The sequence below is a fragment of the Bubalus kerabau genome, chromosome 8, assembly GCF_029407905.1.
Source record: "Bubalus kerabau isolate K-KA32 ecotype Philippines breed swamp buffalo chromosome 8, PCC_UOA_SB_1v2, whole genome shotgun sequence".
Classification (NCBI taxonomy): Eukaryota; Metazoa; Chordata; class Mammalia; order Artiodactyla; family Bovidae; genus Bubalus; species Bubalus kerabau.
Window position 1 is genome coordinate 102709166 of NC_073631.1, and position 14174 is coordinate 102723339.

Genomic DNA, 14174 nt, shown 5'->3' on the forward strand with positions numbered 1-14174 from the left:
TTGCTGTCCTGCACTCCCACACAGATGTAAACTTAAAACAAGTCTTGCATGTTATATGTGTGGTTATATACTTTTCTTTGGAGAAGGCAAGGGCAACCCACTCCAGTACTCTTGCCTGGAAAATCCCATGGACGGAGGAGCCTGGTAGGCTGCAGTCCATGGGATCCTGAAGAGTTGGACATGACTGAGTGACTTCACTTTCACGCATTGGAGAAGGAAATGGCAACCCACTCCGGTGTTCTTGCCTGGAGAATCCCAGGGACGGAGGAGCCTGGTGGGCTGCCGTCTATGGGGTCGCAGAGTCGAACACGACTGAAGTGACTTAGCAGCATACTTTTCTTTAGTATATACTCATTGTAAGTTACTATTCTTAAACATAAATCATTGAAGGAAAATGCTGTTGCCAACAGCTGCAAAGAGTATAGATTGTATAATAATGCCTTGTGGCAGGAGTGTTTAATTGGCCACATAGAAAGGAAACATTTTTAAGAGCTGAGTCAGGAGAAATTTTTTTTTACTATATATATACTTATTTATTTATTTGGCTGCACTGTGTCTTAGTTGTGGCATGCGAGATCTTTAGTTGTGACATGTGTGATCTAGTTCCCTGACCAGACATCGAACCCGGCCCCCTGCATTGGGAGTGTGGAGTCTTAGCCACTGAACCACCAGGGAAGTCCCAGGAGAATATTAAAAATTAAAAAAAAGATGTCCAGGAAAGTAACCCAAATGCCCATTGACAAGTTAATGGGTAAATAGTGTGGTCTGTACATCTATAATGGAATGTTATTCAGCTTTGAAAAGGAAATCCTGTCCTATGCTACAACATGAATGAACCTTGAAGACTTTCTGCTAAGTGAAGTAAGCCAGTAACAAAAAGACAAATACTGTATAATTCTACTTATGTGAGGGATTGAAAGTAGTCACACTCAAAGAAGCAAAAAATGTTGGTTGCCAGAGGCTGAGGGGAGGGGGAAATGGGGGCTTGTTTAATGGGTACAAAATTTCAGTTTTGCAAGATGAAAGAGTTCTGGAGATCTGTTATACAACAGTATGATTGCCCTTAATGCTACTGAACTGCATACTTAAAAACATTTAAGATGGAAAATTCTATGCTATGTGCTTTTTATCATAGTTCAAGAAAAAACTTAAACATCTTAGAATTGTAGAAAGGGAAAAAACTAGATTGTAGAGTTCAACGACCTATGCTTGAGTTTCAGCTGCATGGTTTACTAGTATTGTGGCCCATGTCAGCCTGGCTGAGTAGACCTATAAGCTTGTGAGTAAGCAGCCATTAACACTGACAATCCTTGGAGGGCTATCTGGTCACCCCTGTCCTGTTCATAGCATTGTCTATTTCAGACCTTTTCCACTCTCATCAAATCTTTAACCTCCAACCGATCCCTTAGTCTCCTAGTCACACAGAAAGAAGCCAAAAGGCATGAGCTCTTTTTTCACCCTTAAACCTGCAAAGGTAGGTATATCTACACCCTTGAGTCAGTTTCCCTGTGTCTTCCTGTCTAAGGTAGATCCTACCCTTTACAGCCTTATCCCTGTTACTCCCTCTTCTTGTCGATTTGCCTCTGTGTCTTGTTCCTTTTCTTTCCACCAACTGCCCTCTTTCTTGATTTCATGCCGCACCCCAGTTACTGTCCTCTTGCTCCTCTTCACAGTCAGATCTTTCAAACACTCATCAGTATTCACTCACTGTTTCCATACCTTCTCCTCCTCCACCCACTCTAGTATCTTGTTTTTTAGTCACTAAGTTGCATGAGACTCTTTTCAACCCCATGGGCTGTAGCCCGGCAGGCTCCTCTGTCCATAGGGTTTCCCAGGCAAGAATACTGCAGTGGGTTGCCATTTCCTTCTCTAGGCGATCGTCCCAATGCAGGGATTGAACCTGCATCTTGTGCCTTGGAGGCAGATTCTTTCCTGCTGAGCCACCAGGGAAGCCTCTCTAGTCTGTTCCCATCCTCCTAAACAGCTGTCAACTTTTACATGCTTTTCTGTTTCAGTAAGTCCAGCAGACAGGTGAGATCTTTTTCTCACTTAATCTTCAAGGGTAAGACCAAAATCCTTAGCAGGAGCTAGTAAGCCCTGCATGGTGTGCCAGTTGCCCTCCTTGCGAACCTTTCTTGGTACTCTGGCTCTCCTGGCGTTTTCAGCAGTTTGAGAATGCAGCATTTCCTCTTTCCTTGGGAACCCATGGTGCTGTCCTTTTTCCTTGTTGTGTTATGTCTACCACCTTCCACTCCCCCTTTTATCCTTCGCATTTCAGCCTAATAACCATCCCTTGCTCAGTGCGTCCTTGCCTTCCCTGATCTCCCCGGCAAGGTCACATTCCTCTGTTGTGTGGTCTTTGCCCGGGTGCTTCGCTGTCGTAGCCCTTACCCCATATTGGAGATTGCCCTGAAGTGTGACTGTGGGAGATGTGCTTCCTCACTACATTGAGAGCTTATGCATATCTAGTCCATGACGAAAGAGTGAATAGGTGGGGTTTTTGATCTGTTATTGGATGCCTTCCCATAAAAAGAGGCAAGTAGAATTTTCTCTAGATTTCACTGAACTTATTTAAGCTATGTATACTGCAAAGAATCGTTCATCAGAGGTTCTGTTAAGTATTATTTTTACAGACAGTCTATTTTTGTTAGCTTTTTTCAGATTTTAAAAATACTTGTGGTAAGGTAAGGCAACTTTCACATTTGCCTACAAGTCATTTTTCTTTTTTTTAATTATGTATTTCTTTTAATTGGCTGCATTGGGTCTTAGTTGCCAAATGTGAGACTCAGTTCCCTGGCCAAGGTTTGAACCCGGGCCCCTGCGTTGGGAGCACTGAGCCGTACCCACTGAACCACTAGGAAGTTCCTACAAGTCAGTTTTGGTAACTTTCCTTCATACCCTGTGCCAATCAGGAACCAGTTCTGACTCTACCAACAGCTCGCGCCTTTCTGTTTTACTGCCCTCATCCTGCTTAAGGTTCCGTCACCTCATGAGTAACTACCTACCGATCATCCCTAGGTCCTGACACTTCATATTCTAGTTAGTCTGTCAATCACACCATTGTCCAGGTTTATTTTGTCTTCTGGGGCTTCCCGTGTGGCTCAGTGGTAAAGAATCTGCCTGCCAATGCAGGAGATGCAGGTTCAATTCCTGGGTTGGCAAGATCCCTTGGAGAAGGAAATGGCAACCCACTCCAGTATTCTTGCCTGGAGAATCCCATGGATAGAGGAGCCTGGCGGGCTATAGTCCACCAGGTCTCAAAGAATCGGACACAACTGAGTGACTGAGCACACGTGCATTTTGTCATCTACTACTTGAAACTTTCCCGTTTACTAATGGGAAAAATTCCATTGTGGCCAGGAAGACAAGGCTCAAACTTGCTCTGTCCTCAGCAGCTGGAAAGAGCCAAGAAAATGATCTCTAGGGAAGTCAGGTAGCCACTATGCAACTGGCCCCTCATAGGCAGTCACCAGGATCCAGGGTCGGGTCCTCATCTTGGCAGGCCTGGAGCTGTGGTATTTGTTAGTTGTATCCAGAGCCGAGTAGATGCCAGTAATATATTTTCTCTACTCACCCTCAGATAGATATGTACACCAGTATGTCAATTAATTGATCTTTAGTGGGAAGTACATCTGCATGGGTCCTCATTTCCTGAGCACATTTTATTGTGGAAAGTTTATATGACATGCTGTATTTTCCATCAGAATATTGTCAAATTTAGGGTCGAGACGGGAAAAGCAAAGCTGGGAGTTGGGTGATTGTTCTCTATGTAAGATCGAGACAAGTGATCCCCATTCACTCACATCCCCATAGCAAAGACCTGACACACAGCTTCCTCCCTGCCCATCACATCAAGCTAGATGCTTCCTTTTGTATGTTCTCATAGGACTCTACTTCTTCATCATGCCTTTCATTAGACTGTTAGTTGTGTTTTGAATTCTGCATTTAATGCCTGTCTTTGTCATCAATCCATAAGTTCCATAAGCCCAGGGATCCTGTCTGTTCTGCTTGCTCTATAGTCCCTGACGCATGGAAGGCCCTCAGTCCAGTGAATGAATGCTCCAGCTTGACTGGTTTAGTCTGTCCTCTTCTTGCACATCTGGCTTCCCTTGTGGCTTAGCTGGTAAAGAATCCACCTGCAATGCGGAAGACCTGGGTTCCATCCCTGGGTTGGGAAGATCCCCTGGAGAAGGGAATGCTACTCACTCCAGTATTCTGGCCTTGAGAATTCCGTGGACTGTATAGTCCATGGGGTCACAGAGTTGGACATGACTGTGTGACTTTTACTTTCTTACACATCCCTTTAAAAAAAATTTGCACAGTACTTTGCTGCCTTCTGACAACACTGTTCATAAGATTGTAATGCATTTAGTTAGGTTACAGTTATCTTGCATGTCATTCTGACTGTCCTGGTGACTTTAGTGGGATTTGTGTTTTCTTAGATATCAGTTAAACATGTTTGCAACCCACACTTCATGGTTTGAGCTATAGTTAGTGCATCACTTGAGTGAGTGAGTGGTTTTGGTTAGTTTCCCTTTCAGAGTCTTTATTAACATATAGGGGTACCATGTCTGATTGTTTGCAAACAGAAACTTTGGGCTTCTGTGTCATTTTTTCCAAACCATACTTAGTAGCACATAGCAATAGCTCTGTAAGTATTACTTATTATTCTTAGTATCTTTACAAAGAAAAATGTGATTCTTTATTAAATGAGTTTACAGAAGAATTCTGTATTTCTATGCTGTTTTTTAACAGCTAGTGTCCCAGGCAAAGTAAAATACTTTTTTTCAGCTTCTAAGTTTTACAGACTCTGGTTCCTCCTCCCCCGATTCCTTCTTTTCCTCTGGATGATAGGGAGGGAAGGAAAGGCAGTTACATTTATTGAATGACTGTGATATGCCAGACACTGTGTTGTATGTTTTACTTAGTTTATTCTTAGTCCATTCAACCTTATGAAGCAGGTGATGTCCTTATTTTGTATATAAGGAAACTGAAATTCAGAGAGGTTAGTTTCTCACTGCATGTCACATAACTAATAAAGTGACAAAACCAGGTTCCACTAACGCTTCAGTTTAAAGTCAGGATTTACTTTGTATTAAGTTAGGTAAAATGATGTTTGTGTTATTGCTTGTAAATTCTAATATTATATTAGAATTCATATAAGAGAATATTAGAATTCTCTTATATTAATGTTTGGTTTGTATATATAAGGCCTTATATTTAAAAGTTTCTGTGAGTGTGACTAAAATGCGTAGACAATAACTTTGCCTTCTTTTCCAAATGTATGTTCTACTTGATGCTGATTTTTATTTATTTTTCCTTTAAGCCGCTAGTCTGTGGGGACCTTACAAAGACATTTGGCAGACTGTGGGAAATGCTCTTTGGAGAAGACAACCTGAAGCGGTCCACCTCCTTGACATGATTTTGAAGAAGCACAAACCTGACTTCATCTCATTGTTCAGAAACCCTGTAGGAGATTTTCTTTTTTTGCTTCTTGAATTTGATTTTTCCTTTCAAGATTGAAGGAGAAAGTAAATTCTTAATGCATTTAAATGCAATATGTTACTTGTTCTAGTCTATTGATTAAAGTTTTTTCTAAAGATGGAAGTTACCTAGGAGCAATTATTCTCTTCTTTCTGTTCTCCATGGAAGTTAATATACCTTTTAATTCTAGCTAGCAGATATCTTGATGGTATTTGAATACGATTTTGGAAGGTCTACATATTCCGGAAATAGAAGCCTTTTTGGAATTTCTGACTTGCAGTTAATCCATCTAAGCTTAGTAAGATTGAGTCTTTTATTTATTTCCAGGTACACTTCAACATTTTAATTCTTTATAACATTATGTAAGTTGTGTTAACTGAATGAGTTAATTCTTACATATCGTTAATCACTGCATCTTGACATACTTTTCAATGAGGAGTAGATTACTTCAGCAGTGGGGGTTCATATTTCCCTGCTGTTTGACAGTTTTCTTTATACACTAGCAAGGCCATCTAAGAGCTATTTATGGATTTGTCTTACCAGAAAGAGCCCTGGCCTGGGAGCCAGTTGAACTGAGTTCCAGTCTTGGCTCTCCCACTGAAGAGTTGTGTGACCATAGACAAGCCACCTGACTTCTCTGGGCATCAGTTTTTCCCTTCTGCAAATAGAGAAGGTGGATTAAATGACTATATGGCCTTTTTCAATGTAGAAATACCTAAGATTTTATGGCCCATCAAGTAATTCTGTACTATGTTATGTGTTAAATATTTGCAGGTAAATCTTTTTGCAAATAAGACTACATTTTAAAATAACATACTAACAAGCTATCATTAGTCCTCCTATTTAATTCAGCAATTCATTTCCATTTGCTGTCTTCCACTTGAAGATTGATTGTTTTTATACTTCTTAAAGATATGATTGGAAAGTTCCTTAGACACTTGAAAAGTTGGATGCTGTTTTGTGTAATTTCTCAACCTTTCCAAGTTGAGCAGAAATAGTTATTGAGAAGGTAATCATAGTGTAAAAAGTTGAAAGTAATGTAAAATGTTACCTCAGAAAGTTCTAACTGTAGATCATATGATAAGAAATACTGTTTGTCTTGTTATCAGACTGCTTTGTGGATGAACTTCTCTAGGTAGCAGTTTAACACCTTGTTTCCATGTGCCATTTTCATGAAATGATCCTATTTATTTATTTTTACTGTTGTAGCCAAAAAACGTTCAACAACATGAGAAGGTTCAGAAAGCCAGCACAGAGGGAGTTGCCATTCAGGGACAACAGGGAACCCGACTTCTTCCCGAACAGCTCATTAAAGAGGCTTTTATCCTCAGTGACCTTTTTGATATTGGAGAACTGGCAGCTGTTGAACTTCTTTTGGCTGGTAGGTTGACACTTAACCTATGGTCAGGCAGTACATACATATACAATTATTCGCTTGTAATGTCAAATATTACACCATTTAGATTCCGCAGTAGTTTCTAAAGATGCAGTGTATTTGATATTCACAGTATTGCCTTTTGTTTATCTTTGACTAATGGGAAGGCTTTAGTTTAGTGGTCAGAGTTGTTTAAGGAAATTTAACTGTTTTAAGATAGACTTTTTCTCGGTCATTGACTCGCAAAGAATAGCTGACTGTATCTCAGACGTTTTTATAGTGCAGAGCATTTCTTGCCATACAACGAGTAAGAAGGTAAGGTCACTGCTTTTTTGGCATTTCTTTTGGCGGGGGTGATTCAGACAATGAATAGGTAAAGAATATTCATGACTGAGTGAAGTTGCTCAGTCAGGTCTGACTCTTTGCGACCCCATGGACTGTAGCTTGCCAGGCTCCTCCGTCCATGGAATTCTCCAGGCATAATACAATACTTCCCCAGGGGATCTTCCCGACCCAGGGACTGAACGCAGGTCTACCTCATTGAAGGCAGACTCTTTACCATCTGAACCACAAGGGAAGTTCCTAGGTAAAGAATAAGATAATGTCAATAATACTGAGTTCTAGGAAGGAAGTAAAACATGGCAGTGGGGTAGAGATGGGGGCTGGTAGAGGGAACTGTGTAAGGAGTGTACTAAGGGAAGGCCTCTCTGAGATTGGAGCCTTCGCTCTGGAACCTATATGATGACAAGGTACCAGAGTTGTTGGGGAAGGGTGTTCCAGGGATTGCAGAGCTTGAGGTGCGAGCAGAGGCCTGCCAAAGGACACAAAGACCACAGTGGCCAGAACATCATGAATGAGGGCGAGAGCGAAAGAAGACAAGGACATCATAGGAGTCAGATCATAGTCTTGCAGGCCGTGAAAATTGTTTGGATTTTATTCTAATTGCAGTGGGAAGTTGTTGGCAGGGGCTTTAAGCATAAGAATTATAGTATCTGGAAAAGCTGAAATTATTTGTCATGCTGCAATATAGAGAAAAGATTGAAATTTCCGTAAAATAAGTAGTTCATTTTAATCATAGCTGGGGAGCCATGTGAAGAAGCCAGGTGGACATTTTAATTGAAAGACAGTCTAATATGTCTGAAGATAACCATGCAGCTGCCAGAATAATATCTGGCTTTTGACCTAAGGTTGTATTAAAAGAAGTAAGATATTGAGAATGACTAAGGTCATTTTCCCATTCTGTGATGGAGATGTTAACTGGGCATGCTCCAGTTGTGAGTTTAATTCAAAACTTAATTTACCAAATATTTTTCCTGTGCATATTATGCGTCAGGCACTGTGTTAAGATTCCAGGGATATAAAGATGAATAAAACCTCAACTAGCTTATAAGTTATTATAAGTGAAGTTATGACACTATCCATAAAGGAGCTGATAGTCTAATAACTGAGAAAGACATAGAAACCAGTAATTTTGACCCATTAAGTGCATTAATGCAAAGTTTGGGGACGGCCCAGCGGGGAGATGTTTAAATTGACCTCAGGTTGTAAAGAAGTCCACAGAGATCACGAGGCTTCCAGTGGTTGTTGAGAGTAATTATGCATGTGTCAGGTGGAGTAGGTGCACACTCAGAAGACAAGGGACAGCTGGACAGAAGTCACCTGCGAGAACTGTGAGGCAGTGAGACGAATTTGGGGAAGAGAAGGGAGGAGAGTGTAGGAGTGACTGGGCCAAGGGGAGAAGAAAACCATAGGAAATGAAACTGGAGGCAAGGTTGTTCAGAAAAGACAAAGTAGAATTTACTCAAAGGGGAGTAGTGCAAAAGAGCAAGTAAAAGTAGAAACATAAGAAAAGGTTATTTAATATACTAGGGGAAGAATCTTAAAAATATTTGAAAGAATTTATGTGAAAGGGAATAAAACAATGGATAGGTGTTTGAAGTAGAGCTCCTTAAACCCTGAGGTAGGGCCCCTTCAGTTCAGTTCAGTTCAGTTCAGTCGTTCAGTCGTGTCCGACTCTTTGCGACCCCATGAACCGCAGCACACCAGGCCTCCCTGTCCATCACCAACTCCCGGAGTCCACCCAAACCCATGTCCATCGAGTTGGTGATGCCATCCAACCATCTCATTCTCTGTCGTCCCCTTCTCCTCCTGCCCTCAATCTTTCCCAGCATCAGGGTCTTTTCCAGCGAGTCAGCTCTTCGCATCAGGTGGCCAAAGTATTGGAGTTTCAGCTTCAACATCACTCCTTCCAATGAACACTCAGGAATGATCTCCCTTAGGGTGGACTGGTTGGATCTCCTTGCAGTCCAAGGGACTCTCAAGAGTCTTCTCCAACACCACAGTTCAAAAGCATCAATTCTTTGGCGCTCAGCTTTCTTCACAGTCCAACTCTCACATCCATACATAACCCTAAGATTTCATAATATCTTTGAACTGAGCATTGGTATCATGATTTTTGTCACAGCCTAAACACATACATGTTTACTTCCTAAATTACTTCTCAACTTCCTTTTCCAGGAGAGCACCAACAGCCACATTTTCCTGGCCTCACCAGAGGATTAGTAGCTGTTCTTTTATACTGGGATGGAAAGCGGTGCATTGCAAATTCCCTGAAAGCCTTGATACAGTCCCGACGAGGAAAGACATGGACCCTTGAACTCAGGTCTGTTTGCATGCTAGGATTTCAGGACTTAATTAGAAATTGGTTGAAGAATTATAATTTTAGAAACAAAACTTTCTCTTTGGTATGTATAATTGAAGTAAAGTGTATAACATAAGTTGAGTAATAAACCCTCCCTTTTTGTGCCAGGAATAACATAACAGTTTAAACCTGCTTTATTTCATTTAAAAATCAAATATTACTTAGTTATTTGTGGTTAGAAGTTTACTGAAACACAGTGATCTGAAAAGAATGAAAAGAGCTAGGTTATAACTCATCCTGGTTGTTTCCAGTTATCCAACATTATTGTCAAAAGAGTATTTGCTATATCCATGTGATGAGGAAGTTTAAACACTATTGTTCATTGTAACTTGATTTTTTATCACAGTCCGGAGCTCGTTTCTATGACAACACGGTTTACTGATGAGCTGATGGAGCAAGGATTGACTTACAAAGTTCTTACTCTGGTGTCACAGATTGATGTTAATAATGAGTTTGAGAAACTGCAGCGTGAGAGAGGTCTGGGTAGTGAAAAACATCGGAAAGAGGTGAGTGTTAGATGCGTCAGTTCATAGTTGTCTGCGTCAGATCTTGAAGGCAAAAAAGCCATGTCAACCAGAGCATTCTTCTAATACATGCATAGGAAAGTTAATAACACTGAAGTTTGGTCAGTTCATGACATTGACGTGCACTTGTTTCAGTCTCTTTCTAGTCACTAGGTGCCATGCTAGCACTTTTTCTAGAATGAGGCCTTTAAGAAATTCGTTATCCTGTAGAGGAAACGGGAGTTAGGATTTCAGAATTGGAGAGTTGAGATTTTAGGGTCACTTACGGACTCAGATACGTTTATTTAGTTCACCTTTATAATAGATAGTTGATACTTTGGAATAAGATCAGGCTTCATAGTAATTCATTTATAATGATAATCATTCACCTTCACCTTTATTTCTAGGTTTCTGATCTCATCAAGGAGTGCAGGCAGTCTCTGGCAGAAAGCCTTTTCGCCTGGGCTTGCCAGTCACCTTTAGGCAAAGATGACACTCTCCTCCTTATCGGACATTTGGAAAGAGTGACGGTTGAGGCCAGTGGCTCGTTGGATGCAGTGAACCTGGCTCTTCTTATGGCGCTTTTGTACTGCTTCGATAGCAGCTTTATAGAAGAAAGCACAGAGGAACGTGATGGTAGTGAATTTTGTATCCATTAATACATTTATTTTAAAAAATCAGATTTAATTGTGGAGATGACATTTAAGAAAGGTGACAGTCTAACAACTAAAATATAAATTGTAAAGTTTATTCCTTTGTGTGTAATGCATCCATATTTGAATATTTAGATATAAGATCACATTTTGAAAGTAATTTCAACCCCATTTGATGTTTCTTTTATCGTTTGGGATTTTGAAATGGGAAAGTGGCTAAAGGATTTGCAATGTGTGTTTGTGAATTATGCATGCATAACTTGCTTGTTTATTATTTATTCACATTTTAAACCTTTCATTCTAAGGGAGGATGACTATAATTTTTAGTAACATATCATCTTTGATGTTGTTTTCTGTGAAGTAGATAGAATTTCTCTTGCTAACCTTGTAAACGGGCTTCTCTGGTGGCTCAGCAGTAAAGAAGCCATTTGGTAGTGCAGGATATACACGTTCGATCCCTGGGTCGAGAAGATCCCCTGGAGAAGGAAATGGCAACCCACTCTAGTATTCTTGCCTGGGAAATCCCATGGAGAGAGGAGCTTGGCAGGCTACAGTCCATGGGGTCGCAAAAGAGTCAGACATGACTTAGCAACTAAATAACTTAAACAACAACCTTATAAACGTTATTGCTTAGAGCTGAGGATCTTAAAAATGACTCTCACAAAGGAAGATTATTGCTATTCAATGTCATGCGTGCATGCTAAGTCGCTTCAGTCACGTCTGACTCTTTGTGACCCTTTTGACTGCCAGGCTCCTCCATCCATGGGATTCTCTAGGCAAGAATACTGGAATAGGTTGCCATGCCCTCCAGGGGATCTTCCCAACCCAGGGATTGAACCTGCTTCTCTTATGTCTTCTGCCTTGGCAGGCAGGTTCTTTACCACTAGCGCCACCTGGGAAGCCCATTAAATGTCATAAATATTTATAATTATTCCAACAGTTATCCCCTGTCTGCTTTTGATTGTATCATCCCAGCCTTTCATTAGATATGTGAAGAGAACAGACGGTTCCCATTCGTCTTTGGAGATCATCCTTAGCCGTTAGGAAAGGCTTATTTAAAACACAGCTATCCTGTACCTCCAGTCGAATTGTCGGGTGATGCATCGTGTCACATCACAAGCAGCACCTGTGCTTTGTGTTCAGTCGCTCAGTTGTGTCCGACTCTTTGCAACGCCATGGACTGCAGCACGCCAGGCCTCCCTGTCCATCACCATCTCCTGAAGCTTGCTCAGACTCATGTCCATTGACCTGTGCTACTCATATAGGAATGCTGCCAGTTAGTGCGTTGGTCAGATTTCCTGTACTGAATGAAATGAAGCACAGAATTAAGTGGATGTTGGCTGTGTTAATGGAAGTTTGTAAGCTGGAACTTTGAAATGCTAAATAGAATGGGAAGTTTCATAGGCTTGGGGTACTTATTTGGATTATCTCATCTTAATTACTTGTTGATCTTTCTGAATATCTTTGTTAACGGGAGTAGTGAATTACTAATTCATGTATAACAGTAGACATAAACTTTAAAAATACAGAAAATTAAAGAAAGTGTTCTTTCTGGTTTAAGGTTGGAACCACTGAACTAGTTATTCACAGAATGACATCAAAACAAAATATAAGAAAACAATGAAGTAAAATAAAATTCATAGGTGATCAGTGATGTTTCCCACTACTTTAGATTTATTTGGGATCTTGTGCTTTTTGAAGTGCCATAGTATAATTGAAAATACCTTAATTATTTGGTTGTTTCATTTATGTTATAATCAGACTAGATGCATGTTTGCAGTTGGCATGCTTTGTTTTGGTCAGGGTTTTCTTTTTAATACTTTAAATTCAGGCAATTATTTATCATAAAAGTGTCTTTCTTTAATCTTTAACGTTGGTTTATATTTTGGAATTAGTGCACAGAAAAAAATGAGTGGCTGTTTAACTTTTTTCAAATTTGTTAATAGAACACTTACCAAAAAAAATCACTGAAAGTAATGAAACTAAAATTTAGGATTATTGTCATTTCTTTCATTTTTAGTTTGTACAGTTTTTACAATAGTGTACTTATTTCAAAGATTAATGTTTGATTAGTCTTTTTTTATAGGAATTCTCTGACTTTCTTATTCTTAGATATCATTCCTATACATCAAAAGTGGAAATTTTCTCTACTTTTTGGTTCAGTGTCTATTTTTGTTTTCAGATATGATTCATCAGCTTCCACTGTTGACAGAGAGACAATACATTGCAACAATTCACTCTCGCCTTCAAGACTCACAGCCTTGGAAGCTGCCAGGGCTGCAAGCCACAGTGAGACTTGCCTGGGCGCTGGCCTTGAGGGGGATATCTCAGCTGCCTGATGTGACAGGTAAACTGGTTGTAGGTCATTTTCTTATGAGAAATGATGTATCTGCATTTAATAATATTTCAGAAAAGGTGTGACATTTGACAAGTCTAAACATGAGCCTAGGAAGATACTTAGAGTTGTGGTGAATGAATGTTTTCCTTTCTTTCTTGTCTCTCAAAAGATACTATTCAAAAAATTTTTTTCCCTTTCTTGTAGCTAGTGATAATTCTCTTTTAGCTTCTTTTTTTGTTAAGAGTTTGAAATTTGAAAATGACAGTGTAACATACATATATATGTATTTTAACTTTTTCTTCTTGGATTTGTTCACAAACAAATTTTTCTCACATTGTGTCAGATTAAAAACTAGTATTATTTAAAAATGCAGTGTATTAGGAGGTGTTTGGTTCAGTCAGAAATGGATGTGGAATTCTGACTTCTGACGACGTTTTCTGCTGTAGCATATCCTCTTCTGCCGTGTATGTTCATCATGCATGTGGTTTATCATCATACTAGTTTACTGTAACAGGATGAGAAACTAGCTTTTGTTGTCATTTGAAGCCCCTGAAATTGTCACTTCTGTAGGTTTTTATGGTAAATTTGGAAAGGTTTTATTAAAATTTACAGTCCATGGGCTTCCCAGGTGGCACAGTGGTAAAGAATCTGCTTGTCAGTGCAGGAGACACAGGAGACATGGGTCCAATCCCTGGGTTGGGAAGATCCCCTGGAGGAGGCAGTGGCAACCCACTCCAGTATTCTTGCCTGGAGAATCCCAGGGACAGAGGAGGCTGTTGGGAGGGCTGCAGTCCCTGGAATCGCAAAAGTGGGAAACGAGTGAGTGGCTGAGCATGTGCGTCAGTTCTCTAGTTTTAGAGTGTCTGCAGATTCCAGGAGCTTGTCAATTGTGTGATTCCAGAACATGTTCACTAGTCTCATGCTGCTCCCAAGTGGGCTGTGGAAAGCTTTTTTTATGTTACAGATTTTCCTTTGGCCGAGTGTTTTTTATATTAAAGCTGATAAAAGGCTAATTAGACATTTACATTTATGTACAAATTCTGTTTTTTAACTATGCCTCTTCATTTCTGAGTCTTATTTCAGTACTTTTGGGGCATAAAATGACCTTATGTACTTTTAA

At 40.1% G+C, this 14174-nt stretch overlaps 1 protein-coding gene across 2 annotated transcripts in view; it reads left to right on the forward strand.

Moving 5' to 3' along the window:
- NUP205 (nucleoporin 205) overlaps positions 1-14174 on the forward strand; it is an 80809-nt gene that overhangs the window by 3023 nt on the left and 63612 nt on the right. For both annotated transcript variants that reach the window (XM_055591003.1, XM_055591004.1), the window contains exons 2-7: positions 5327-5469; positions 6694-6865; positions 9377-9521; positions 9907-10066; positions 10471-10699; positions 12899-13063. In XM_055591003.1, coding sequence (XP_055446978.1) covers positions 5327-5469; positions 6694-6865; positions 9377-9521; positions 9907-10066; positions 10471-10699; positions 12899-13063 — 1014 coding nt within the window. The remainder of the gene's footprint in view (positions 1-5326; positions 5470-6693; positions 6866-9376; positions 9522-9906; positions 10067-10470; positions 10700-12898; positions 13064-14174) is intronic.